Raw genomic sequence first — 27500 nt, 5'->3', positions numbered from 1 at the left:
AATCGTGAATGAGTGTGTTATTACAGAGATGCGTCAGTCACCGGAGGCCCTTCGGACGCGCGCGACTCTAATGTGTGTTTAGTTCAGCTTTAAATCTCGTGGAGCGATTATTTATGAGGTGGACGAACACAGTTTAGGGATTTGTCCCGGTTTAACGGACTGTCAGTGACGACAGAGACGCGCACCGGCCATGACATCATCACCGAAACTACTGCGTATGAAATATTATATGATAATATATGATATTATTGCAGAATCGAAACAGTGCTAGACAGTTTTGTGCCAATAATACAACATTATATATATATATATATATATATATATATATATATATATATATATATATATATATGTATATGTATATATATGTATGTATGTGTCAATGTGCACGCACGCACGCACACACGCACACACACACACACATATAAATATATATTATGCATGTATGTATAAATGCCAAAAAATGCTGTATATATAGACAAGTTATAGGCTTTCAATCTACAATTATTTCCTCAAATTTAGTCATTTTGTTAAATATGAATTATTGTTATGATATTATGCTTAAATAGGAATGCTGGTTACTTTTACTCCAATTGGAAATTAAGTTTAAACCTTAAAGAATAAATGCAAACAAGTGTTTATAATGCACATAATACTGAATGCGAACGCTCTGTTGACACGCGATACGGTGCGATAGAGATGAAAGTGAAATGTTTTCTTTTGTCTCGTTCATTCAGTCTGATAATAACACTCATGCCGGCTCTGAGCTGGAGAAGTGTGTAAATATCCCGACTCCGCTCCCAGTTCCCACACACAGAGGAGAATGCAGAATATTCACATCCAGAGGCCCGAGAAACACCACACACACACACACACACACACACCATTCCAGACCAGACGATAGATATATCAGACGTGACGTGTATTATTATAAACACATTTAAACAGACACAATCCACACACACACACACACACTCACACACACACACACACACTCTCTGCCATACTGAACAATAACTTCATAAACACACACACACACACACACACTCTCTGCCATACTGAACAATAACTTCATAAACACACACACACACACACTCACACACTCTCTGCCATACTGAACAATAACCTCATAAACACACACACTCACACACTCTCTGCCATACTGAACAATAACTTCATAAACACACACACACTCACACACTCTCTGCCATACTGAACAATAACCTCATAACCACACACAGACACACACACACACACACACTCTCTCTCTCTGCCATACTGAACAATAACCTCATAACCACACACAGACACACACACACACACACTCTCTCTCTCTGCCATACTGAACAATAACCTCATAAACACACACACACACACACACACACACACACACTCTCTCTCTCTGCCATACTGAACAATAACCTCATAAACACACACACACACACACACACACTCTCTTATACTCTCTCTCTCACACACACTCGCACACAAACAAACACACACACACACACTCTTATACTCTCTCTCTCACACACACACTCACTCTTACACACTCGCACACAAACACACACACACACACACACTCATACATACACTCACTCTTACACCCACCCACACACACACACCCACCCACACACACTCTCTTTTACTCTCTCTCACACACACACTCACTCTTACACACACACACACCCACCCACACACACTCTTATACTCTCTCTCTCACACACACACTCGCACACACACACCCACCCACACACATTCTCTTTTACTCTCTCTCTCACTCACACACACACACACACACACACACACACTCTTATACTCTCTCTCTCACACACACACTCACTCTTACACACTCGCACACACACACACACACACACACACTCACAGGGATGGGTGTGTCTGTGTGTGTGTGTTTTCCAGTGCACCGGTCAGCAGAAACCACAGCGCTCAGCATTACAGTGATCCGTTCATTCAGTCGGACTGATCAGTAACGACACACACACTAATGACAGTAATGACACACACACTAATGACAGTAACGACACACACACTAATGACAGTAATGTCTCTGTTTTACAGTAATAAATGATAGTCCTGGAAATATTATGGATATAGATTTAAGACATGATGCTTTTAAATGTACAGAGGTTTATTGTGAGTCTGGCCGTGAGGATGATCGTGTGTTTCTGTGTGCCAGTGTTTTATATTTGGTGAAAGTTTTAAACTAAATGAAAATTTGAAATATTGCTTTCGCAACTAACTGTATTGAATTGAAGCACTAAAATTTTAAAAAGGCGGCCGGGGGACAAAGATTACAAAAATGCATAAAAAAACCCCTAAATATTAAAGCTAATTCAATAATAACTATAATAGTATATAACAAATACAATAACACTGCAATGCGCAGGAAATAAATCTGCACAAATAAACAACTTTTATGGAGTTCATAATTGTTTTATTTATTTTCAGGCCTGGAAAAATCATTAAAAAAAAATATGAAAAATATATAGATAATTTAATTCTTTTTAACCAAGAAATCCCTCTTTGTAAGTGCAATCTTAAATTTATTTATTTATTAATTATTATTAATATTATTATTAAATATATTTTTTTAATTATATAACATTCACCTCCCTGGAACTGTACACACACACACACACACACACACACACACACACACACACACACACACACACACACACACACACACACTCACTCATTGTATACAATATAAATGCCTCATTCATTCATTCACACACTTACACACACACACACACACACACACACACACACACTAAATGTTCAGGAATGTGTTGCTCTTCATCAGGTGTGGGTCTGTAAACATGTTGTCAGTGGGAAGTAAACACGAGCTCCTGTGGAACTGGTTGGTGTTGATGTCTCTCTCACATTCACACACACACACACACACACACACACACACACACACACACATCTGCACTGAGAACATCTTATTAACAGAAATAAACAGACAAACACAAAGTGTTTGAGTTCTGCAGGTGTGTGTGTGTGTGTGTGTGTGTGTCGGTCGTTTAACTGATGACGGACGGCACTTCATCAACCGACTGATTTCCACTTACTGTTAATCTGGACTTCCCTGTCAGCAAAATATGTTCTAAGAACGTTTTGCTAATGTTCCCATTAAGTTATGAAAATATAATTAAAAAAAACTTTCAAAATGTCCAGTTTTTTTAAATGTTTTAAAAACGTTTTCTTGGTTCTGTGAACGTTAAAGGAAGATTCCATTGTATCATTCTTCAAACATACGGAGCGTTACTTTTGAATCTGAAAGTTCTAAAACGAGCAGAAACATTTAAAAAAACTCCAAACTGAAACATTTCAGAATCAAACCCTCGATGAACGATGAATAAATGTTTTGAGAACATTATTAAAGACCTGGAAAGATTACTGTAAGAACTTTTGTTCATAACTTTGCCAGAACATTCTGAGAACGTTCCAGTTCGCTGCGTTACTGTGGGAAAGTGTGTGTTCAGTGTTCAGTGTGTTTCTCTTTGTGTTTGTAGGACACTGTTCTTTAGGGAGCAGTAACTGAGAGGAGAGCTACTGTACTACTGTGACATCCACCTACTGACGGTGAGTGTGTGTGAGAGTGTGTGTGTGAGAGAGTGTGAGTGTGGGTGTGGGTGTGGGTGTGTGTGTCGCTGTGTGTGTCTCTGAGTGTGTGTGTGTGTGTATGTGTGTAGCATTGCCAGGCTGTTAGTGGGTCACCTACTGAAACACAGAGCATGTGATCATGTGTTCTTGCCTAATTTAGCCTCAGTGTCAAAAACAGTTGAAAAACAATAATCATAAACAAGTTTCCTGAAAACTGCGGCATCTGCCATTGGTCGGACAAGCAGAGAGTCCCGCCCCCAAACTCACGCCATTGGTTGTCAGAATGTTTTGAGTGTCAGTTTCTCTCTTCAGTATTAATGACTTCTAGTTGAACTTGTAAAACTGGGAATTAAAGCTTTTAAGAATTTTAGATTTAAAGTTAATATTTCATGTTCTATGATGTCAGTTAATGGTCACATGACATGCAGGTAAACAAATTTAATATTTCATCATTTCCTTTTTTTTTTTTTCTATTCATTTATTAGTACAGCGCTTTTCACAACACATCATTTCAAAGTAGCTTTACAGAAAGTGCATGAGTCCACATTACAGTTTACAGTGATCTAACATCAGAGGAAACTGTCTAAGTTATGCATTTCAGAAATGTACATATGCAAATCACAGTTAGCTAAAAATGTATTAATTTAATTTAAACAATGTAATAATTAAAGGCAGAAACAATGAGCTCAGTGAAGTAATGAATACTTGTTTGTTCGCAAATGATTGACATTTTTTATCAGAAAAACGTGTTTTTGTGCTCAGTTGTGAGAATGTTAGCTACTAGCGTTCTGTTAGCTGTAACTGTTAGCTGAACTGGCTGTTTGTGTAACGCTGATTTTGTCTGCTTAGTTAGGGGATGGCGGTGAACGTTTACTCCACATCGATGACCATCGAGAACCTGAGCAGACATGACATGCTGGCCTGGGTCAACGACTCGCTTCACCTCAACTACACCAAGATCGAGCAGCTCTGCTCAGGTACGCTACTAGCGCTGAGAGCAGTCGCGCATGTCCAGGGCTGCGCGTCCCAGGTGTGATCTTGCTGGGGGGGGGTTGGGGGCATGCATTATACACACACATTTAGATGTTCCTGATCTACACATGTGCATTTTAAGGTGTTTGAAGGCCACACAAAAAATCACACAAAAAAAAATTCACAGATTCTTAAACATGAGAATTGGTTTAAATGTCGCAGTGAATGATCCAGACTATGAAATGGAAGTGCAGAATGTTAATGCTTATGCTTATTGTTGACAAAACACAGTCACATATGGGAGACGAGACTCTGATTGGTTTATTGCACGTTACGCCCTAAACACACCCATTACTCATTAAGAGAATAGAGACGACACTTTTAGATCTTGCACCGGGAGCGCCGACCATTTTTCCCGTCGTTAAACTAGCAAAAGTGGATTCGGACACACACACTAAGGCCCAATCCCAATTCTATTTTATACCCCTTCGTCTACCCCTAACCCTTCGTCTACCCCTAACCCTTCGTCTACCCCTAACCCTTCGTCTACCCCTAACCCTTCGTCTACCCCTAACCTTTGCCCCTTTAGACAGAGTGGCAAGGCGTAGGGGTGAAAATATTCCCCTAAGAAATGGGACACCACTACTACACCGTTACACGTCATTATACGTCGTCGCTAGCGCCTACGTCACAGGAGATGCGCCAGTGTTTATCACAAACTTCCAAGATGCCGTCGTCAGCTGTAGTCTTGCGTGAGTTACAGCTATTTTTTTGCATTTTTCTTCTTAAGTTCGCATAAAACACCGGAGATGACGATATCTTCGACGCCTAAGTATTTTTGGACTTCAGGAAACGTTGCTCGTTGTCAGCGCGAAAATGAATGAGCCTCTGTTTGATAAAGAACATACAAGACTGGTTGATCATGTTGCAAAAAGCACGAAACTGTGTAAGCACTGTTCGTTTATATCGCGTTCACATATAACCACAAGAAAACAATGCGTTCATAGCAGACGTACGGTAAAAGATAAGCCAATTCCCTGCCGCAATTACATTCACCAGTTATCAGACATGAACATATGTTGCGGGACTATCGTTAGCGAACTTCAGCAAAGAGAATCGAGACAACCCTACCTCTTCACGGGAACGCGCAAAACAGAGGGGTAGGGGCAAGTGCAGGGGTAGAATTGGGATTGGGCTTTAGTGCACTTAGATCCTTCAAATAGGGCCCTTGTGTTTGCTGGTGTTGCCAGTGGCTTTTGTCTTGCTTAGTTGGGGACATTAAATTTAACATTTAATTTAATATTCAATAATATTATTGATCTCCTGCACTGACAGCATCATATGAGAACTGAACTGAGCTGGGCGATGACATCACGGTTTTCTCCAGAGCAGATATATATATAAATGAACTACATTAATAACTTTTTTACAACAAAAATGAACCATCACTGAACTTCCTCAAGCTGGACTGAGACGCTGTTTTCTTCTAGACACAAACTGTGTTGCATTATTGTCCTGTTATCTCTGTAAAGCTGCTCTGAAACGCTCTGTGTTGTGTAAATAAACGTGTTGCTGGGTTGTGTTGTGGCGTTCCTCAGGCGCGGCGTACTGCCAGTTCATGGACATGCTGTTTCCCGGCTCTATTCTGCTGAGGAAGGTGAAGTTTCAGGCCAAACTGGAGCACGAATACATCAACAACTTCAAAGTGTTGCAGGCGGCGTTCAAGAGGATGAGCGTCGACAAGGTGAGACCGAGAAACACTCATCGTTAGGGGTGTAGCGATCCCTCACGTCACGATACTGAACTCACGATACTGAACTCACGATACCATATTATCGCGATACTCCAAGACATATGATAAAATATTAACAGAAAACGTCCTGTTGATTAAAATGCTAAATTTGATATACATTATGTGTGTAAATGAATAGTCTTGGACTTGGTTCTGAAACCCAAAGAACAATAGAGACACCAGAATAACAATATTCATGATCCTGAAGCTGAAAATACTGAATTATTGTAGATGAATATGTTTCACTGACTAGATATATTTAAAATAATGCATAGGCCACTTTTACTGGTAACATCAGACATTTGGCATTATCAGGACCCATAAATTATATTTTATTATATTTTATTATATTATCAGGACCCACATTATTATACATTATATTAGTTTAACTGACACTAAAACTCTGAAAACTTGAATTTTTTCTATCCACGAAACATATTGTTGCATTTCTGCATTGCGATATATTGTGGCACCTCTACCTTCTCACATGTGATGTCTGATTTCAGATCATTCCCGTGGAGAAGCTCGTGAAAGGGAGGTTTCAGGACAACTTCGAGTTCGTTCAGTGGTTTAAGAAGTTATTTGACGCCAACTACGACGGGAAGGAGTACGACCCTCAGTTCGCGCGACAAGGCCAAGACATCACACCTCTTCCCAACCCAGGTGAAGTCATTTTCCACCAATCCAAGAGCTCCTCCAGAGCGGCAGGTAACCCGACGCACACACACACACACACACACACTCTCTCTCTCCGCACGCGTGTGTCTGTGTGTGCTTCGCTCGCCTGAGTTGAGTCTCTGCGAGAAACCTTCTCAAACTAATGGGCTTGAATTTGTTTCGGATCTGATCTTGTGTGTTCTGGCTTTGGATTTATGTTTGATTCTTTTTATTGATGCTTTTCAACAAGAGAGATAAAAAAAAATCAATATATTAATATATCAGCATTTATTTTATTTTATATATATAAATTATAATAAGAAAACATTTATTTTCTTATTTTTATTATATATGTAATATTTATTATATATATATATATTAATAAAATAATAAAGAAGAGATATATATATATATATATATATATTTTTTTTTTTTTTTTTTCAGTTATTTTAATTTTATATATTCTTTTAATTCATTTTTTATTATTTACATATTATTTACATATTTTTTACATATTCTTGTTTGATTTATTTAATTATTATTTTTATTATAAATTCTTTATTATATATATATATTTCTTGTGCTGTTTCTGGGCTTTGGATTTTAAGTGTGTGTTCATCAAGTCTGAGACTCTCGAAGTGGATCTTGAATTTCCATTGGCTGTCGAATGAGCCTCTGCTCTGTGATTGGCTGCTGTGTGAAGTGGTGTGTTGTGATTGGCTAATGACTTTGCTTTCGCATATAGGACCCCAGCGGACATCACCGACGGCACCGAAAACGATGCCCGCCCCCCCGCGTGTCATAAACTCCGCCCCCTCGACTGGAATCAGGCGGAACATCCCGATGACACGAAACGGAGGCGGCGACGCCGAGATCATGGAGCTCAACCAGCAGGTGAACACAAGTTTACTTCGACTTCTGCTGTTTTTAATGGTTTTTATAACGTTTTTACAAATGCAGAAGCAGATACACATTTAATATACAAATATGTTTAACTCTGAACACAAGCATGAGCCAATGAGAAGTGCAGAATGCAGCCTAATTTAAATATGTATGTATTTCACTAGTGCTGTGCAACGATTAATCACATCCAAAATAAAAGTTTGTGTGCATGATTATTTTGTATATATAAATATACACATATGCATGTATATATTTAAGAAATATTTGCATGTATATACTGTGTATATATATATTTATACACAATTTATATTAAATATAAATATTTTATATATAAATAACACATTTTTCTTAAATATATACATGCACATGTTTTATTTATATATGCAAAATAATCATACACACACATTATGTAAACATTATTATGTAAACACAAACTTTTTATTTTGGATGCAATTAATTGTTGTCCAGCACTAATAAATATGTTTAACTCTGAACACAAGCCAATGAGAAGTGCAGAATGCAGCCTAATTTAAATATGCATGTATTTTCAGATATCGTGTGCTACTTTAACACATCACGATTCGTTCGATTAGCATTCAATTGATTATTAACCAGAATTGATTAAGTACTAAAGTACAGACAAAACATAAATAAGATTAAGCAACTATGAACATGAAGATGAGAGTCATTGAATCGTTCCCTGAACCGTGTGTGTGTGTGTGTGTGTGTTTCCCGCAGCTGATGGACCTGAAGCTGACGGTCAGCGGTCTGGAGAAAGAAAGAGATTTTTACTTCAGCAAACTCAGAGACATTGAGCTGGTGTGTCAAGAGCACGAGAGCGACACGAACCCCGTCCTCGGCAAAGTCCTGGAGGTCCTCTACGCCACCGAGGTGACGTGCATTGAAACACAGGCGCTGTTAATGCAATGCATTGTGGTCAGTTAGTGCGACTAAACATGCTATTAATGTAATGCATTTAACCATGGCATGCCATCAGATTTATGAAGTATTGCTTTTTTTTTGTTTTTTGTTTTACACATGACGTCATAAACAGTGACCACACACACCAGGGTTCGTACAAGGTGACTTGAATTTGACTTTTGGAAATTTTACTCCTGGAAAACCCTTGAAAATAATCATATTGATTTGATTGATTGATCAAAATTGATTTTTAATTTTATTGATAAAGCGATCTTTTCACACAAAATTGATATAGAAGCATTTCTCATGGCTGTGAGTGTGATATTGCTCATAAAGATCCAAGTATATGATACATAATTTATTCTTCAAGTCAATCATATAATCATGAGAGAAAAACTCAGTTTGAATAAAGAAAGCGATATCTTTATCATCGCATCCTTTCAACGGTTAAAGTTAAATTGCTGCACTTTATTTCTCCCATTTTGTTTTATTGGTTTATTGTATTTTATTTTATTTATTCGAATTTAAAAGATAATAACGAAATCTGTACAAGCCTTGACAAACGTAATGTTTATTCATATTTGGTCTGTTTTTCAGGATGGGTTTGCGCCTCCGGAGGACGAAGAGATTGACGATCAGCCACGAGATCAGGACGAATACTGATCAATCCTCTTCTTTCTCACTGCAATCCCATCATTCTCTCTCTCTCTCTCACTCTCTCTTCATCCTTCCTCCATGTCGTCTCTCTTTTCTCTCCCTCTTTTACACTCCAGCAGACACCGGGGCGTGGCGGGATAGGCTAATAGACCGAGTAGGGGCGTGTCTATGCTAATGAGGTGTGAATTCATGCAGTGACGCTGATGTTTTATTGGCTGTGAGTCCAGATGACTCGAGCACTGAACCTCAACATGAATGAGGATGCAGTGACACTTTCACACACTTTCTCACACACACACACACTGATGTTTTGCGGTGCTGATGTAGCTAACACACACAGCCAAGGTTATTGACTAACAGTTTTTTTATTTGGGCTCCAATCAGCTAATTTATAAGAGAGTTTGATGCTGATGTTTTTTTTTTTATTATATATATATATATATATATAATTATTATTATTTTTATTTTTATTTTATTTTTCCTTAACTTTAGAAGGGTTTTTAGTTGCAATGAATTATCTGGACAGTGTATGGAAACCGATGGAAACTTGTTTCCGCAGGGAATTAAAAAATAAATGGGTAATTGTGACTTTTTATCGCATAATTCAAGCATTATTTAATCATAATTAAAGTTTTGATTTGAAAAAAGGCAGAATTTCAAGGTGATAACTCGCACAATTGCACAATTTAGTTTTTTATTCTGTGGTGAAAACAAAATATACTATGGTAGCTTGTTTCCGCCATTGCATAAAAAATAAAGGCAATTTTTTCCATATCGCATTTTTTTTTCTTGCAATTGCGAGTTTATATTTCGCAGTTCTATTTATAACCTGTAATTTATAAATTGCAATTTCTCGTAATTGCAAGAAAAAAGTCTGAATTGCAAAATATAAACTCGCTATTGCAAAAAAAGTCGGAATTACGAAATATAAAATCGCTATTACGTGAAAAAAAAAGTCAGAATTGCGAAATATAAAATCGCTATTGCGTGGAAAAAAGGTAGAATTACAAAACAAAAACTCGCTATTGCGAAAAAGCCAAATTGCTAAATATAAACTCGCTATTGCAAAAAAAGTCGGAATTGCACATTTTTAAATCACTATTGCGAAAAAAGTCAGAATTCTGAAATATAAAATCGCTATTGCGTGGAAAAAAGGTAGAATTACAAAACAAAAATTTGCTATTGCGAAAAAGTCAAATTGCAAAATATAAACTCGCTATTACGAAAAAAGAGAATTGCTAAATTTGAAATCACTATTGCGAAAAAAGTCAGAATTCTAAAATCGCTTTTACGAGAAAACAGTTAGAATTGCGAAATACTGTATAAACTCGCTATTGCGGTAAAAATTGCATGAAAAAAAATCAGAATTGTGAGTTATTAATTTGCAATTGTGAGAAATAAAGTCTGAATTTTGAGATTTTTGAAAGAAATTATTTTTTTATTTATTTTTTTTTACTTTTTTTTTAATTCCGTGACAGAAACAAGTTTCCCTAGAAAGCTTCTCTGATAGTATCCCAGACAGGCTGAGTCCACATGAAGTCTCTCCTGATCCGGGTGTGCTGTAGAGAATGCATTCACAATCACACCAGGATCACGCGTTGAGAAAGTACACTGAGTCTTATGTTGACTTTACAATCGCTACGACACATTTCCTCAAAAACGTAGGTCACTTTCTCCAAACTCTTCCCAGCTTTCAGCGTTTAATTTCACATTCAAAACCACCAACACACTTCATGTCTCAAAGTCATTCTTCCAGAACACTAGCAGAGGGTTAGCGCACTTTCCACTCATTACACACTAACAACAGGAGCATTACACACTGATTGCTTGTGTTAATGTTCTTAACTAGAATAACACTCTACTGTTTACAGTTCACTGCTGTTTGTTACATAGCGCATGTTTACATTACAGTAAAATATTGATAAATATCCCCTTTTGTGTAGATGGTAATGAAACTGAACCTGTAGGTGTTCATATACACCTAATGTTGTACCAGCATTTCATTTTTTAGATTCGGAAAACTGTGTAAATGTTGCAAATAATTCAGTTTTTCATTATGTCCGGTTTAATTCTAACCGTATGTAAACTGGCACTGAGTTTTGCTGGTGTTTGAAATGTATTCGGGTAATTTGACAGATGCATTTCGTGCCAAAGCGATCAATAATCCTCAGTTATAGACTGTGAAGAGTTTTCCATATAAAAGTGACCGAGAAATGTGTCCTAGTGACTGTAAAAAACTGTTGAGTTTGTGTGTGTGTGTGTTTTCTCAGTAATTGCTGATAAATCATTATTATTAGTGCAGGTGTGAGAGTTTTATTTATTTATGAACAACAATAAGAACAACTAACACTAAATGAGAATGGCAAAGAAATCCATTACTAATGTTTAACTGACTGACAACATGGAACAGAGTTTTTTAGCTACTATATTTTAATTTAACGTTTCATCCTCTGTCTTTGTTTTATCGCACAGAGATCGCAGGTTGAGTTTGATTGACAGGACCTGTGTCATTAACCCTTTCACCCCTGCTGTCGAATGCAAACAGGCATCCATTTGGAGTTTTACTATGTAAAATAAAAATGTGTGCGGGGAATGAAAGACACGCGTGTTCACTGCTTTATTTTTCAATCCACTCTTCCCATAGATATATAGACATTGATAAATGGACAAATAATAATAAAAAGAGTGACCGCTATAGATATGTGTACGTATATGTATATGTACATCTATGTTTATATATCTATGGCATCCGCTATAATGCAATACATGTAAGTCAACGCGATGAACTTGAGTTTTGCTATGTAGTTTTACTTTGTTGAGGGAAAATAAAACGTAACAATTGAGCTTAATGAAGGTTTTTGTTAAGATGCTGTGACCTGGAAATATTATAATGTGTAAAAAAAAATCACATTTAAAAAAAAAAGAAGTTATATATAGAATGTATTGAAATGGAATTCAGTTAAGATTAATTAAAAATGAAAAAATGTAAACGTCTTTCAAATAATCTTGAGTCACGTGATGCTCAGCGGCGCTTCCGATTGGTCAACTAGCTTTGCTATGCGGCCGTGCTAGGCTAGCGGGTTTACTGCGCTATCAAGATTATTATATTAATATTTCCAGACTGGTGGATAAGGATTTGTTATACGTACTACATGTCAGTTATGTTTAGTATGTTTTCATGGAATAATACACTAAACAGACAGCGCTACTAGCAAATTTAGGAATGGTCTGAAATAAAACTTACTAACGTTATTAGTTACTCTCGCTTGGCCGGAAGTACCTAGAGTGGACGCGCTGAAACAGGAAGTAGTTCCTCTCACAGCAATCAGACGTGGCATAAGAACTGTTGGTTTGATCCGTTAACACTGTTGATTATAAATCATAATTTAACAAGTTCAGATCGAGATTATGGCCTCTGGTGTGGGGAAATGGGAAGTGGTGAAGAAAGGAAAGAAACAGAATGTCAGCAGCGGCTCCGGAGCAAAAGCTCAGGACAAGAAACCAGGCAGGAAAGCGCTGAGAGAGGCCAACCTGAGCCAAAACCGTAAGAAAAACACACAAATACAGCAGAAACACACGAGAAACACGGGCGGATGGTTCCTCACGGGACACACGGCTGTCAGATCGGTGTATTATTAATACTTCTGCACAGAAGCAAAGAAATTCCATCGTAATATACTTTAAAAATCACTTGACAGCGATCGTGATTTTCTTTGAAGCGTCTTGGAGAAACGCTATAAGCTAACGGGAGTCATTTATCTTATTTATCATTTATTGATCAGTGAATGTTTCTGGTTTGGTCAGTAACTGTGAGGTAAACACGAGCAGATTACAGTTAAACTCTGAGGAGATTCAAACCCAAACAAGATCATCAGCGGAGACTGACAGCGGCCACTAATGCTCATAATTCAGTTATTATTCAAGATAATAAATCGGCTAATGCATCAGAACGAAATGCACTTATATTCAGTATTTATGTAAAATATATTAAACTCAATATTTAGATTGCTTCTCAGATTAAATGATCTTATTCATGATGTTTCGATATTTTTATTGTATTGTTTTACATGAATTTAATTATTATTTTATTATTAGCATTGATGTACAACATAAAAATAACCAAAACAGAAAAAGTGTGTATATATATGTGTGTGTGTGTGTGAGAGAGAGAGAGAGAATGTATGTGTGTGTGTGAGAGAGAGAGAGAGAGAGAGTGTGTGTGTGTGTGAGTGCGTGCGCATGTGTGTGGAGTAAGAGTTGCACAATGTGTGTAATGGGGCATCAGCTCTGAGGCTATAAGGCTCTCTCTCGTCTCAGTGTCTCTCTCTCGTCTCAGCCTCTCTCTCTCACACACACACTCTCTCTCTCTCTCTCTGTGCTTCCAGACGTGATGTCCGAGACGATCTTCGACGGCTTTGAGAAGATGAAGAAGCAGAACAAGGAGCAGGTTCCTCCTCCGGCTGCCGAAGCTCAGCAGAAGAAGCCCAGCGCCGGGAAACAAGCCAAGAAACCCCCCATCAACGGCAGCTCCAAACACACTCAATACAAGACACTGGAGGAGGCCGTCAAAGCCGTGAGTACACACACACACACACACACACACACACACACACACACGCACCCATGTCTGGTTTACTATCCTTGTGGGGACTCTCCATAGAAACAATAGTTTTTATACTGTACAAACTGTATATTCTGTCTCCTTACACTAACCCTACCCATCACACACACACACTAACCCGACCCCTAAACCTACCCATCTCACACACACACACACACACACACTAAAACTACCCATCACACACACACTAACCCGACCCCTAAAACTACCCATCACACACACACTAACCCGACCCCTAAACCTACCCATCACACACACACACGTGTTTAATGTCAGGGGCTTATGAAATCTCACCGTTGTGTGTGTGTGTGTGTCTCAGCTGGACGTGGTGGAGTTGAAGCAACAGCTGGAGAAAAGTCAAAGCCTGTTTCCCGAGAATCCTTCGGTCTGGGTGAAAGATCTCGCTGGATACCTGAACTACAAGCTCCCGGCCCCGGAGTCGGACCCCACGCTCAGCAGCTATGCCCACGGTGTGTGTGTGTGTGTGTGTGTGAGGGAATATAATCACAGGACGACCTGGAAAAATGTTGTGTTTCCCATTAAAATATTTAAACAACATTGATGACATTCAGAAATGTTTGATGAGCAGCAGATCAGTGTGTTAGAGTGAACACGTGTGGAAGAAACAGGAACCAGCTTTAAAGGATTCGTTCACTTCAGAATTAAAATCTCCTGATAATTTACTCACACACACGTTATCCGAGATGTTCATGTCTTTCTTTCTTCAGTTGGAAAGATATTAAGGTTTTTGAGGAAAACACTCCAGGATTTCCTCCATATAGTGTCTTCAATGGGGTCCAACGGGTCGAAGGTCCAGATGTGAGTTTCAGTGCAGCTTCAGAGTCTCGACACGATCCAGCCGAGGAATAAGAGTCTCATCTAGACAAACCAGCGGATATTTATAACAACATAAACATTTATATACTTTTAACCACTAATGCTGGTCTTGCACTCGCTGTGATGCGACACACATTACATAATCAGGTTGAAAGGTCAAGTGTGACGTAGGCGTAAGAACAGGTCTAGTGTTTACAAAGAGAACGTGCAAAGACTGAGTCAAACGCCATTTACAAAATAAATAAATAAAAGGTAAATAATGTCGGACGATTTTGAAGTTGAAGGAGAAAATGCCTACGTCAGGTGACCGCCTTTCCAGCTTGATTACGTAATGCGTGAACTCGTGGACGTGCAAGACCAGCATTAGTGGTTAAAAGTATATAAATGTTTGTGGTGTTATAAAATGTCCGCTGGTTTGTCTAGATGAGACTCTTATTCCTCGGCTGGATCGTGTCGAGACTCTGAAGCTGCACTGAAACTCACATCTGGGGCCGGTTTCACAAATTATGAGCCATTTTCCCTTTTCTTCTGGCTGTTTGTAATGTAACTGATTGTTACTGCTGGTTGCCAAGGTAACATAGAGACCTAAGTTAGCCTGGGGTAAGGTGTCTAATTTTTTTGGTCTAAATTAAGTCAGTCTTTATTTCTGTGAAACAGTCTAACTTGCATTAGACTAGTCTATGAGCAAATTTTAGACTTGTCTAACACTATAGACCGGTCTAAAATAGCTTTGTGAAACCGGCCCCAGGACCTTCGACCCGTTGGACCCCATTGAAGTCACTATATGGAGGAAATCCTGGAATGTTTTCCTCAAAAACCTTAATATCTTTCCGACTAAAGAAAGAAAGACATGAACATCTCGGATGACGTGTGTGTGAGTAAACTATCAGGAGATTTTAATTCTGAAGTGAACGAATCCTTTAAATTTTCATTACAAGCTGTTCACACATTGGCAATAAAAAAGTGATTAATACGAGAAGATTCTTGCATAACCCCTTTAAAAACACCAATGTGACTTTTTGGACCAAATCCAGCGTCACCCTCTGAACGTCACGACTCCATTGGCTGATCTGTGTCCTGAAGGAAACTGTGTTTTTGCAGATCTTATCTAATGCTGTTTGTGTGTCTAGATTACCCATACTGCCTTGCTGGGAAGGAGCTGAAGGGCATCATTAAAAACCTGCTGGGCAAATGTTCCGACGCGCTGCCCGAGTTCTTCGACCACTGCGTGTTCACCATGATCCGACAGCAGGACCGGCAGCCGAGTGAGTGGAGTCACGTTCACGTTCACGCACCGCACTCTCTGACTGCTTGTTCGGCTCGCCTCGTATTTAGTGGTCATGTGGTTTTGGCCAGATTCCATGTGTGTGTTTGTCTCCGTTGTGTATTAGATGTGTGTGTCAGTGTGTCTCAGTTACAGGAATAATGACTCTTCTGTCACTCTCACTCTCGACCGTTTCCTTCAGTGATGTTCTTGCTAGACCTGATCAATCATGAATTTAGTGCTGATTAACTGTCATACAAATAATTGTGATTAACGATCACATATATATATATATTAGGGATGCACAATATATTGTCCGCCATATTGGTATCAGCTGATATACGTTCATTTTTGATGTTATCGGCCTGATAAGAAAATGTTGCCGATATATTAAAGCCGATAAATAATGTATTATCTCCTTCAGCTGAGACACTTCAGATGCGACTGTTCAACATGATGGATTTAAATTGATTGAAATATGATTGGAATCACTTCAAAAAGGAAAATACAGTAAAGTGCAACGTGTCATATCGGCTACATAACATTATAATGTGAATGAACATCATTGTAATTGTGTGTGTGTGTGTGTGTGTGTGTGTGTGGGACATGGTTTTTGTAATCAGGCTCTCAAAAATGATATAAATATTTATTTAAATTGATCAGCCAATATATCGGTTATCGGCTTTCAAATATAAAGAATTATCGGTATCGGACAAAATGTTCATATCGGTGCATCCCTAATATACTTCATAAAAATGTGTCTACATGCTTTCATAGACATTCTAGGAAGGTGTCTTTTTTTTTTCTTTTTTTTTTTTTGTCAATACAAAAAGCAATTAATACATGAAAATTCTTGCATGCAACCCCTTTAAACGTTTAAATTTCTCTTATTTGAATGGCATAATGTGATCAATTCAATTTAAACTGCACATTCACTGCGGTTATCTCTAATAATGGTTTCTGCTGCTTTGGCAGGCGAGTCTCTGCATGGATACAGGATGTGTATTCAAGCCCTCATGCAGGACAAACCCAAGATCGCCACGCTGAACCTCTCCGACGTGAGTCGAGCTCTTCACACACCATGAGTAAACTCTACCGGGCAGCTGATAGAGCTGGGGATCCAGTCAGATGCTCCGATGCGATTCTCGATTCGACTCAAAGAATATAGATTTAATACAAATCCTATTTTTTTTTTTTTTTAAAGAACAGTGAACATAAGTTTACAAGTGGTTAATTAATCAAAAGATATTAAGAGCCTCAAACCTGTATATTAAACTTTTTATTTTTGGTACACTTGGGCACATTAAAACAAACCCAACTCTATTTCAAATGCATACGATGAATAGACTGGATTTTGATGCAAGTCAGAACAGTCGCATGCCTTGATCAAACAGGATCAGGTTATTTTATGTTTTAAGGTGCCTTATGTAAAAATAAATAAATTCATACTCCACATTCCATACCAGATGGGGGCAGTATACCTCCAGAAAGTGAGTTGGTCTACTCTAGAGTATGAATATCTTCAAGCTACTCCCCTTCACCTTTACCAGTGAATATGTTCATATTCGTTTTGTTCATATTACATTTTTATTGTTAGTTTGAATTACATTAATTTGACAGACAGCATTCGCTGATGTTGACCAAGCTAGCGCCAACGTAACCAGAGCTTCCAACTCTCACGCATTAACCGTGAGACACACGCAAACACTTTTCACACGCTCTCACCCCACACATCAATTTTCTCACGCACAGAAAAATCGCGAAGCAAAGAGGACACGGAGACCGACAGACTAGACAGAGCAGGTTAGTTATGATATAAAAAAATCTCAGCTCTCAGATTCTGTCAATTAAATACCGTTTTGGCGCTTGTAAATGTTACACGACAGATCCCTAGCGCATGTGAACCGATCATCTCTACTAGCTAATAGTAAAAAAATCACGAACACTGAAAGATACAGTAACGTTAGGCTACAACTTACCAAAATGTATTCCTCATACATAATATCGACCAATCAGTGTTTTTTATCATCGTGAAGAGGTCAATAACACAGCTGGAGAACAATTATGTCAGATTTACCTCAGGAAAGCCATTTAATATACATAATATAGGTCACGTAGTTGGCAAGAAAAAAAGAGCAATAGAGATTGTGCTATGTGTACTATATTACAATACTGTATTTATGAACGTTATATACGTTTATCGAACAGCCTTCGATACATTTCTATGTTATAACTTCCCGAAAATCTACACAAACATATAAAACAAACTTCTAACGAAATACTAACAGCATCATCTTACTTACCAATCCAAAAGAAATGTTGCAAGTTCGGAGTCGAACCTCATTTTTTTCATGTCCATTAGTTGTCTCCAGCGATGAAAAGCAGTGCCAATGTTTACTCTGGTTCTGTTCCTTTTTTATCATATTTTATTTGAATGTAGTAGTGGGCAGTAGGCTACTTTCCACACGATTGACATCAGGTTCAAGTACGCCCACAAGCCGTGCGAGTTATTCGTGTATTGCATGTTTGGCTGGTGGTTATGTTGCCGGCATACCGCCTCCCATGGCCGAAACTGGTATTACGACACCTGTCGGGCCGTGGCTATTAATGCTAATGCTAATTGAGGTTGATATCTCTGCAGCACTATAACTTGACATTTTTTTAATGACATCATCGCCCTTATTTCTTCTCATTCTTTTGATGCATGTAGCTCATTTTTTGGATATTTTTACCTCAATTTTTACATAAGGCACCTTTAAGATTAAACACACATAAAATCTCCCAGCATTACTGTAACATGGAAGCCTATGAACTGGAGGAAAACTAACACTGGCTTCTGGGTGATGGATAAATAAATATGGGAAAATAATAGATTCGTGGCGTTTGAGAATCGATTTTGAATCGACCACATTTTAAAAAACGATTAATTGAAAAATCAATTTTTTTGCCCAGTCCTAGCAATTAATAGACGCTTTTATGACACTGTTTCATGCACTGAAAGTGTTTTACAGTTGACTGAGGTGTGTGTGACCTCTCCACAGCACCTGGAGCTCCTGCGCTCGCATCAGAACCGGCCCGTCACGTGCCTGACCATCATGTGGGCGCTGGGACAGGCGGGCTTCTACGACCTCGGCCAGGGCATCAGAGGTGAGACGTGTGGAGAAATCATCTGATGTGTGTAACTGCAGTCTCTCTGGGGACCGAACACGACCAGCAGGACTGAAACTAATGAACTTTATGCTGCGTTTCCTCATTGCCCTCTGAAAGGCCTCATTCAACACGCTTTTATTTGTTTCTTGCACCAAATACACTCATAACTTTGAAGTATTCTGTGCGGAAATCACAATCTCGATTCAAACACCCACGTGATCGCATTCCTCAATGACAGTGATTCGGCTCTGTCTGTCGGTAGAGATCAAAATAGAGGAAATCACCTTTTGAAAGTAACTTGATGCTTCAAATAAAATTAGTTTTAATTACATTGTTACACCAGCAGATGGAGACAAGTGACTGAATGATTCAATGACAAACATTTATTTTAACAATCAAGAGATTTGTTCAAAAACGCTGATTCATCCATTAATGAAACGAGTGAAGACTACGAGTGAGTCATTGAATCATTTATTCAAGAGATTCGTTCAAAAACGCTGATTCATCCAGTAATGAAACAAATGAAGTCTTTATGGCATTTAATCATTTGTTCAAACAGATTTTAAAAAAAGTCATGATTCTGAGTTTACCCAGAAAAGTGCAGCTGTAACGTCCAGATAATTTCATGATATGACCTGTTTGTTGTTGTTGTCCTGTAGTTTGGTTGGGAATTATGCTTCCCGTTCTCGGGATGAAAGCGCTCTCTGCGTACGCCGTCGCTTATCTGGAGCGACTCCTCACGTAAGTCTTTACCAGATCTTTACTTTTCAATCCAAGGAAGTCCTGGACTGTCTGAGCAGAAGCTCAGGGTTTGTTGTATCCGTGTTTCAGGCTTCATGCCAACCTGACCAAAGGTTTCGGGATCATGGGGCCGAAAGAGTTCTTTCCGCTGCTGGACTTTGCTTACATGCCCAAAAACGCCCTGTCACAAAGGTAAGGCACTTTACGTGAGTCACTGAATCATTCAAGAGATTTGTTCAATCATGCTGATTCTTCCATTAATGTTATGAGTGAGTCATTGAATCATTCGTTCAGGAGTTTTTTTCAAAAACACTGACTCATCCAGTAATGAAACGAGTGAAGTCTATACGAGGGAGTCTCTCTGAGACGCACAAGCGATCAGGCGGCCGCTGAGGTGTGTGTGTGCGGGTTGTTTCTCAGTCTGCAGGAGCAGTTGTGTCGGCTTTATCCGCGACTGAAGGTTCTGGCGTTCGGAGCGAAACCTGAATCGACACTGCACACGTACTTCCCGTCATTCCTGTCACGAGCAACACCGAACTGCCCTGATGCCATGAAGAAAGAGGTGCGACACATCAACTAGCCTTATTAAATTCAGTTTTATATTTTCCCACATCCGTTTTATTTTATTTTTCCACATTCCATTTTATTTTTCCACATTCCGTTTTATTTTTCCACATTCCGTTTTATTTTATTTTTCCACATTCCGTTTTATTTTATTTTTCCATTCCGTTTTATTTTTCCACATTCTGTTTTATTTTATTTTTCCACATTCCGTTTTATTTTATTTTTCCACATTCCGTTTTATTTTAGTTTTCCACATTCCGTTTTATTTTAGTTTTCCACATTCCGTTTTATTTTAGTTTTCCACATTCCGCTTTATTTTTCCACATTCTGTTTTATTTTATTTTTCCACATTCCGCTTTATTTTTCCACATTCCGTTTTATTTTATTTTTCCATATTCTGTTTTATTTTATTTTTCCACATTCCGTTTTATTTTATTTTTCCACATTCCGTTTTATTTTATTTTTCCACATTCCGTTTTATTTTTCCACATTCTGTTTTATTTTATTTTTCCACATTCCGTTTTATTTTATTTTTCCACATTCCGCTTTATTTTTCCACATTCCGTTTTATTTTTCCACATACCGTTTTATTTTATTTTTCCACATACCGTTTTATTTTATTTTTCCACATTCCGTTTTTTCCACATTCTGTTTTTTCCACATTCTGTTTTATTTTATTTTTCCACATTCCGTTTTATTTTTCCACATTCTGTTTTATTTTATTTTTCCACATTCCGTTTTATTTTTCCACATTCCGTTTTATTTTTCCACATACCGTTTTATTTTATTTTTCCACATTCCGTTTTTTCCACATTCCGTTTTTTCCACATTCTGTTTTATTTTATTTTTCCACATTCCGTTTTATTTTTCCACATTCCGTTTTTTTTTTTTTTTTCACATTCCTTTTTTTTTTCACATACCGTTTTATTTTATTTTTCCACATTCCGTTTTTTCCACATTCCGTTTTTTCCACATTCCGTTTTTTCCACATTCTGTTTTATTTTATTTTTCCACATTCCGTTTTATTTTTCCACATTCCGTTTTTTTTTTTTTTTTTCACATACCGTTTTATTTTATTTTTCCACATTCCGTTTTTTCCACATTCCGTTTTTTCCACATTCCGTTTTTTCCACATTCTGTTTTATTTTATTTTTCCACATTCCGTTTTATTTTTCCACATTCCGTTTTTTTTTTTTTTTTCACATTCCTTTTTTTTTTCACATTCCGTTTTATTTTATTTTTCCACATTCCGTTTTATTTTATTTTTCCACATTCCGTTTTATTTATTTTTTCCACATTCCGTTTCATTTTCTCCCAAACTTTTTTTTTTTTTTTTTTCTGAAATTCTATGTTTTCAATTTTAATTTTCTGGATGCTGTGGAAATGAAATGCTGTGTTGTCTGTTTTAATATTTTCTGGATTCTGTGTTTTTTATGATTTAATACATTTTTATTATCAAAAATAGTTGTAATCAAATAAATGCCTGAAACCTCAACTTTAATCTTTTAAAATGAAATCATGAAATTTGGACATTTCCTTTCTTTTTTTGGCAAACAAAGTGTGACATGTCAGAGGTTTACTGCTGCAATTCAAACTTGGATTAAATCAAATGAATGCATACAAAATGCAACAATTTAAAAATGTTATCTTTTAAAATGAATTTTGTACAATTCCTTTTACTATTATTATTATTATTATTATTTTTATTTATTTATTTTTTGGCATACATAGTGCTTCACAACTGTGGTTTACTGTTTAAATCAGTTACCTGCAAAAATAGTGATATTCTTTACAACAAAAAAGTGTTTTAACTGTAGTATAATTTGAGATGTATATTTTAATGAACAATAGTAATATATCCCTGTCATAATTTCTTCAAGTAAAACCAAACTTTATTTTGGCAGGTTGTAGTGAAGTGTGTGTGTGTGTGTGTGTGTATCTGACGATAGTTTTCTACAGTATACAGTAAATTCTATTTTTATGACTGGATTCTATAATTAATGTGCTGTTATTCATGTGTGTGTGTGTGTGTGTGTGTGTGCAGCTCCTCAGAAGCCTGACAGAGTGTTTGACCGTCGACGGCCAGAGTCTGAGCGTCTGGAGGCAGTTATACACCAAACACCTGCCTCAGTCCAGGTGACCTCAGTCAATGCTCTTCTGAACTATTAACACATCAGGAGGTTGTAATTCAACATCTTATTCAATGCTTGCTCTCTGTGTTCAGTCTGCTGTTAAATCACCTGCTGAAGTCCTGGAAAACACTTCCTCCGAAGGTAAGAGCGCATCACACACACACACAGACCCGTCGTCTCGTGCTCCTCTCTGTCCTCACGTCATGTGTCGTCGTTTAGTTACAGAAAAACCTCCAGGACACCATCCAGTCCTTCAGAGTGACCAATGACGAGCTGCAGACCAGCACCAACACACACGACATTCAAGACTGCAACTCGCTCTGCACTGTAAGACACACACTCACACTCACACACATGCATACACACACACACTCGCACGCATGGACACACACATGCATACACCCACACGCACTCACACAAACATGCATACACGCGCACACACACTCGCACACACGTATACACACACACACACACACACACACACACATACCCACACATGCATACAGACACGCATACACACTCACACTCTCTCAAACACACACATACACACACGCATACACACACTCACACGCATGGACACATACACACACTCGTGCGCACACACACTCTCATGCACACATACACACACACTTGCACGCACACACACTCGCATACACACTCTCACACAGTCTCACATACATGCATACATATATATATATACACACACACACACACACACACACCCACCCATACACACTCACACACACATACTCACATACACACACACACACACACACACACACACACACAAACATACACTGGCAAATCTGCATAATTATATTGTGTGCAAAAATGAACAGATTTATTTTCTGCTGCGCACTTGAACGCTCTTTCTCTTACACGACACACACACACACACACACACACACACACACACAGCTGGATTGTTGTATGTTGATATATTGTGTCGCCCTTTTACCCATCAGTCCCTGCAGCAGAAGATGAGCGGTCAGGGTTTCCCGTGGTGGCGCGTGCTGATGATGACGCTGGTGTTCGTGGCGGGCTTCATCGCGCATGACGTCAGGTCACATGGCTCGTTCACAGACTCCACCACAGCGCTGTACCTGGAGAGGTCAGGGGTCACCGCCGTATCCCAGCAGGCCTGGAGCAAAGCGTCGCATTACGGCCAACAGGGCGTCAGGTCAGAGTGAGCCAGAGATGGTATTATATTAAATGTCATAATCATTTGTTAACAAACAAGTATTCGTTACTTCACTGAGCTCATTGTTTCTGCGTTAATTTATTACAATGTTTCAATTAATAAATTTTTAGCGAACTGTGATTTTGTATATGTACATTTCTGAAATACATAACTTGGATGGTTACCTCTGAAAACAGATCACTCTAAACTGTAATGTGAACGTGCTGGGTGTGAGGTCACATGACTCACGAGTGCGTGCTGAGTGTGAGGTCAGAGGTCACATGACTCACGAGTGTGTGCTGGGTGTGAGGTCACATGACTCACGAGTGCGTGCTGGGTGTGAGGTCACATGACTCACGAGTGCGTGCTGAGTGTGAGGTCACATGACTCACGAGTGCGTGCTGGGTGTGAGGTCAAATGACTCACGAGTGTGTGCTGAGTGTGAGGTCACATGACTCACGTGTGTTCGTGTGCTTGCAGCTGGTTGGCCGAGAACACGCCGCACTATTACTCGCGCGGCGTGGAGGCCGTGGGGCCGGTGCTGGAGGACGGGAAGGAGCGGGTGAAGGTGGCGTTCGCTTTCGTCGCACAGAAGAGCTCACAGCTGCTGCTCTGGCTGCAGGAGAACGTGCCGCGGCTGATCCAATGGGTGAGCATCACACACACACACTTATATTCTGAGGAGAACAGATCATGTGTTTTTACAGGAGGACTGCATGAGCTGGGGAAATCTCTAATAGATTGTTTGGAATTTAATTTTAATTTAATTTAATTGGAATTAAAAATTGTGATTCCTATTATCAGGGTTTGAAATTAACTTGCAAGGAACTGATTGAAGTACTTGAAAACCAAAAATAGTGACCTTGAAAGTCCTGGAATTTCATTTAACCGTGTGTGTGTGTGTGTGTGTTCCTCACTCAGATCCACGCAAACACTCCAGAGAGTGTGTTTCAGTTCATCGAGTACGTGAAGGAGCTTCTGCTGTTCATCCATGAGCGCTTCATCATCCCGTCACTGCAGTATCTGTCCACAGCTCTGCAACACACCTGGAAGAACCTACAGGAGTCCTGCAAGTGAGTCATCAACACTCAACACACACCACACACACACACACACACACACACACACACACTGCTTTCAGGCTCTACTAGAACAGGTTTTCCTGCTTGAATGTTGATTATTCTCCTCATATTCTCCATTGTTGCGGCTCCTCTCTTCCCAGTCTGTCAGTAACGCTCTGTTTACTTCCTGTCTCTATGAAGCCCCTCCTTCTGAAAAGCACACTGTGCTCTGATTGGTCGGCTGGAGCAGTGTGTTGTGATTGGTCGAGCACTGAGTGTGTTTGGGAAATGTCCCGCCCCTTACCATAACCGCCAGTTTAACACACTACTAACTAACTCAACCAGGCCCCGCCCCTTTATTCTGCATATTAATTATTTAAATGAGGAATATTGTGACGTGTTCGTTCCCGGAAGAATCACACGAGTGCTGTTTTTGTCCCGAATATCACAAGTTCAAATGTGATATTGATTTTATACAACATTTCAATAAATGAGAAGTTAATATTGTGTTATTTTTAGGCACAATATTGTCTGCTTTTTACTTAATTACATTAAAATATTTAAATCGATTGGCTTTATATATATTTAATGACTCCTTTTGAACTTACATATGCAAATAACCTCTGTTATGATTGGCTAACGTCCTCGCATGTGAATTGAGTAACAGTGGCTCTGTGAGTTTTGAACACGCAATGATGTGTGAATGTGGGCGGTCTTATGTAAATGAGTTTAGCAATTCAATTCACGTTTATTTGTGTAGTGCTTTTCACAATACACATAATTTCAAATCTGCTTTACAGAAAGTGCATGAGTCCATATTACAATTCAGAGTGTTCTGTTATCAGAGGAAACTAAGTTATGTATTTCAGAAATGTACATATACAAAGTCACAGTTAGCGAAAAATGTATTAATTGAATGCATGCGATGTGTTTTGTGTGTCTGTAGTGGCGAGGTTTCTCTGCACTGCTTACAGAATCACGTGAGGTCGTTCACGAACAGCACCTGGGTGTACCTGCAGGACGCCACGACGGCCCTCAAGAGCCGAGCGCAGGAGCTGCTGTCACGAGCGTGATACACACACTTTTAAACAGACGTTTCTTCACCTCCCTTTTTGCTTTTTTTTTGTCAATTTGCATGAGATTTTATATCTGTTGTACTGACAGTTCTGTCTTTTATGCAGATGTTTTTCTTGATGTTTATTTTACACAAAGTTGCCAATCCAGACGGAGTTGAAAGAGGCTGTTTTACACACACACACACACAGCCCTCATCGATAGTGTGCGTGAGTGTGTGTGTGTAAACCAGTGATGGGCCTCTTGTTCCGAATGAAACATGTCTGTGGTGAAGCACCGAGACGGATCACTAACGATGACTACTGCTGCTGGCTGAGCTCTTTACTTGAACACTGAATATTAATGTGACTGGATGATTTGCTGTTTCTGTCCCTTATGAAGCAACACAAGCATCCACGACTGAACCTCCTGTGCTAGACTGCGAATCAAACCCAAACCCTCTGCTTTCGGCCTGTTTGGGATTTGCCAGAGGTTCAGTTCTGTTTCAGATTAACACATTATTGAAAGTTTGAATCTGGTGTGTGTGTCCTGTAAGATGAGCTGATTTGTTACTTTGTAAATGATTTATAAATAAATCAACCAATGCTGTTCAGTTCTGCTCATTCCATCTGTTGTGTTTCAGTTTTCATTGTGATTGATCCCAAATGCTTCTGTTTGAATGTATAAATACAATAATTTGTTTGAGAAAGCATGGAAGCATAAAATTAACATCATATATCATTTATCTGTGGATTTATAAAAACATAAAGGTCTCGAGTAGGTGAACCGCTGTGGGTATTGTGAACATTCATAGCTGATACTATTCATCCAGTCTTCAACCCCTTCGATAGCTCAGTTGGTAGAGCGGAGGACTGTAGAGGTGATTCACTGAAATCCTTAGGTCGCTGGTTCGAATCCGGCTCGAAGGAAGACTTTTTTATTTTGTTTTTTATTTATAAAACGGTTAGTTCCAGTCCTTAATTCTGATTGGTCAATAGCTGTGTTTTATTCACGACACTGCTATCACCGCTTCACCCAACGGTCCTATATATCACTACACAACACAGATAGCAACCACTCTCAGCAACTTCAACATAATAGTTCTCATTGATAAGCTTATAGAGTAGAATCGAGTAAGCGAGTGTACCTGCATTTACAGTAGCTGTAGCATTTTTCCGTCAGGTCAGTTTCAGCCCTTTCAATATAAAAGTCTTTTCTACTGACTGACTCACTCATAAAGACGGTCTTTGCCGCCATCTACTGGCGAAATAAAGGAACTTCTGTTGCTGTTCACGGGCAGGGTGGGACTATTTTTTTAGTAGATCGAGTAAGCGAGTGTACCTGCATTTACTGTAGAAATAG

The 27500-nt window shown here is 38.7% G+C and overlaps 2 protein-coding genes across 7 annotated transcripts in view; both read left to right on the top strand.

Annotated features, from left to right (window-relative positions):
• mapre3b (microtubule-associated protein, RP/EB family, member 3b) overlaps window positions 1–9714 on the top strand; it is a 9924-nt gene extending 210 nt beyond the window's left edge. The window contains exons 2-9 of one of the 6 annotated variants that reach the window (XM_084111015.1): window positions 3543–3612; window positions 4483–4610; window positions 6204–6349; window positions 6904–7105; window positions 7800–7948; window positions 8696–8848; window positions 9012–9039; window positions 9476–9610. In XM_084111015.1, coding sequence (XP_083967141.1) covers window positions 4490–4610; window positions 6204–6349; window positions 6904–7105; window positions 7800–7948; window positions 8696–8848; window positions 9012–9014 — 774 coding nt within the window. In that variant the 5' untranslated portion in view covers window positions 3543–3612; window positions 4483–4489 and the 3' untranslated portion in view covers window positions 9015–9039; window positions 9476–9610. Of the gene's footprint in view, window positions 1–3542; window positions 3613–4482; window positions 4611–6203; window positions 6350–6903; window positions 7106–7799; window positions 7949–8695; window positions 8894–9011; window positions 9040–9475 lie in introns of all 6 variants that reach the window. The other 5 variants (XM_084111013.1, XM_084111014.1, XM_084111012.1 and 2 more) reach the window with 5 other exon arrangements.
• Window positions 9715–12579: 2865 nt separating this feature from the next.
• On the top strand, window positions 12580–26751 carry tmem214 (transmembrane protein 214). The gene is made up of 16 exons (XM_084111009.1): window positions 12580–13079; window positions 13921–14108; window positions 14476–14626; window positions 16124–16258; window positions 17233–17315; window positions 19299–19404; window positions 20067–20148; window positions 20239–20340; window positions 20569–20710; window positions 22757–22848; window positions 22937–22985; window positions 23064–23171; window positions 23810–24024; window positions 24505–24673; window positions 24946–25097; window positions 26032–26751. Exons 1-16 carry the CDS (start codon window positions 12944–12946, stop codon window positions 26156–26158), a joined length of 2037 nt encoding a protein of 678 aa, XP_083967135.1. The 5' UTR covers window positions 12580–12943; the 3' UTR covers window positions 26159–26751.
• The last annotated feature ends 749 nt before the right edge of the window (window positions 26752–27500 follow it).

This window comes from Abramis brama (assembly GCF_963993115.1).
Source record: "Abramis brama genome assembly, chromosome: 4".
Classification (NCBI taxonomy): Eukaryota; Metazoa; Chordata; class Actinopteri; order Cypriniformes; family Leuciscidae; genus Abramis; species Abramis brama.
The sequence above is the reverse complement of the archived record's forward strand: the minus strand, read 5'-3'. Positions and strand labels throughout refer to the sequence as shown.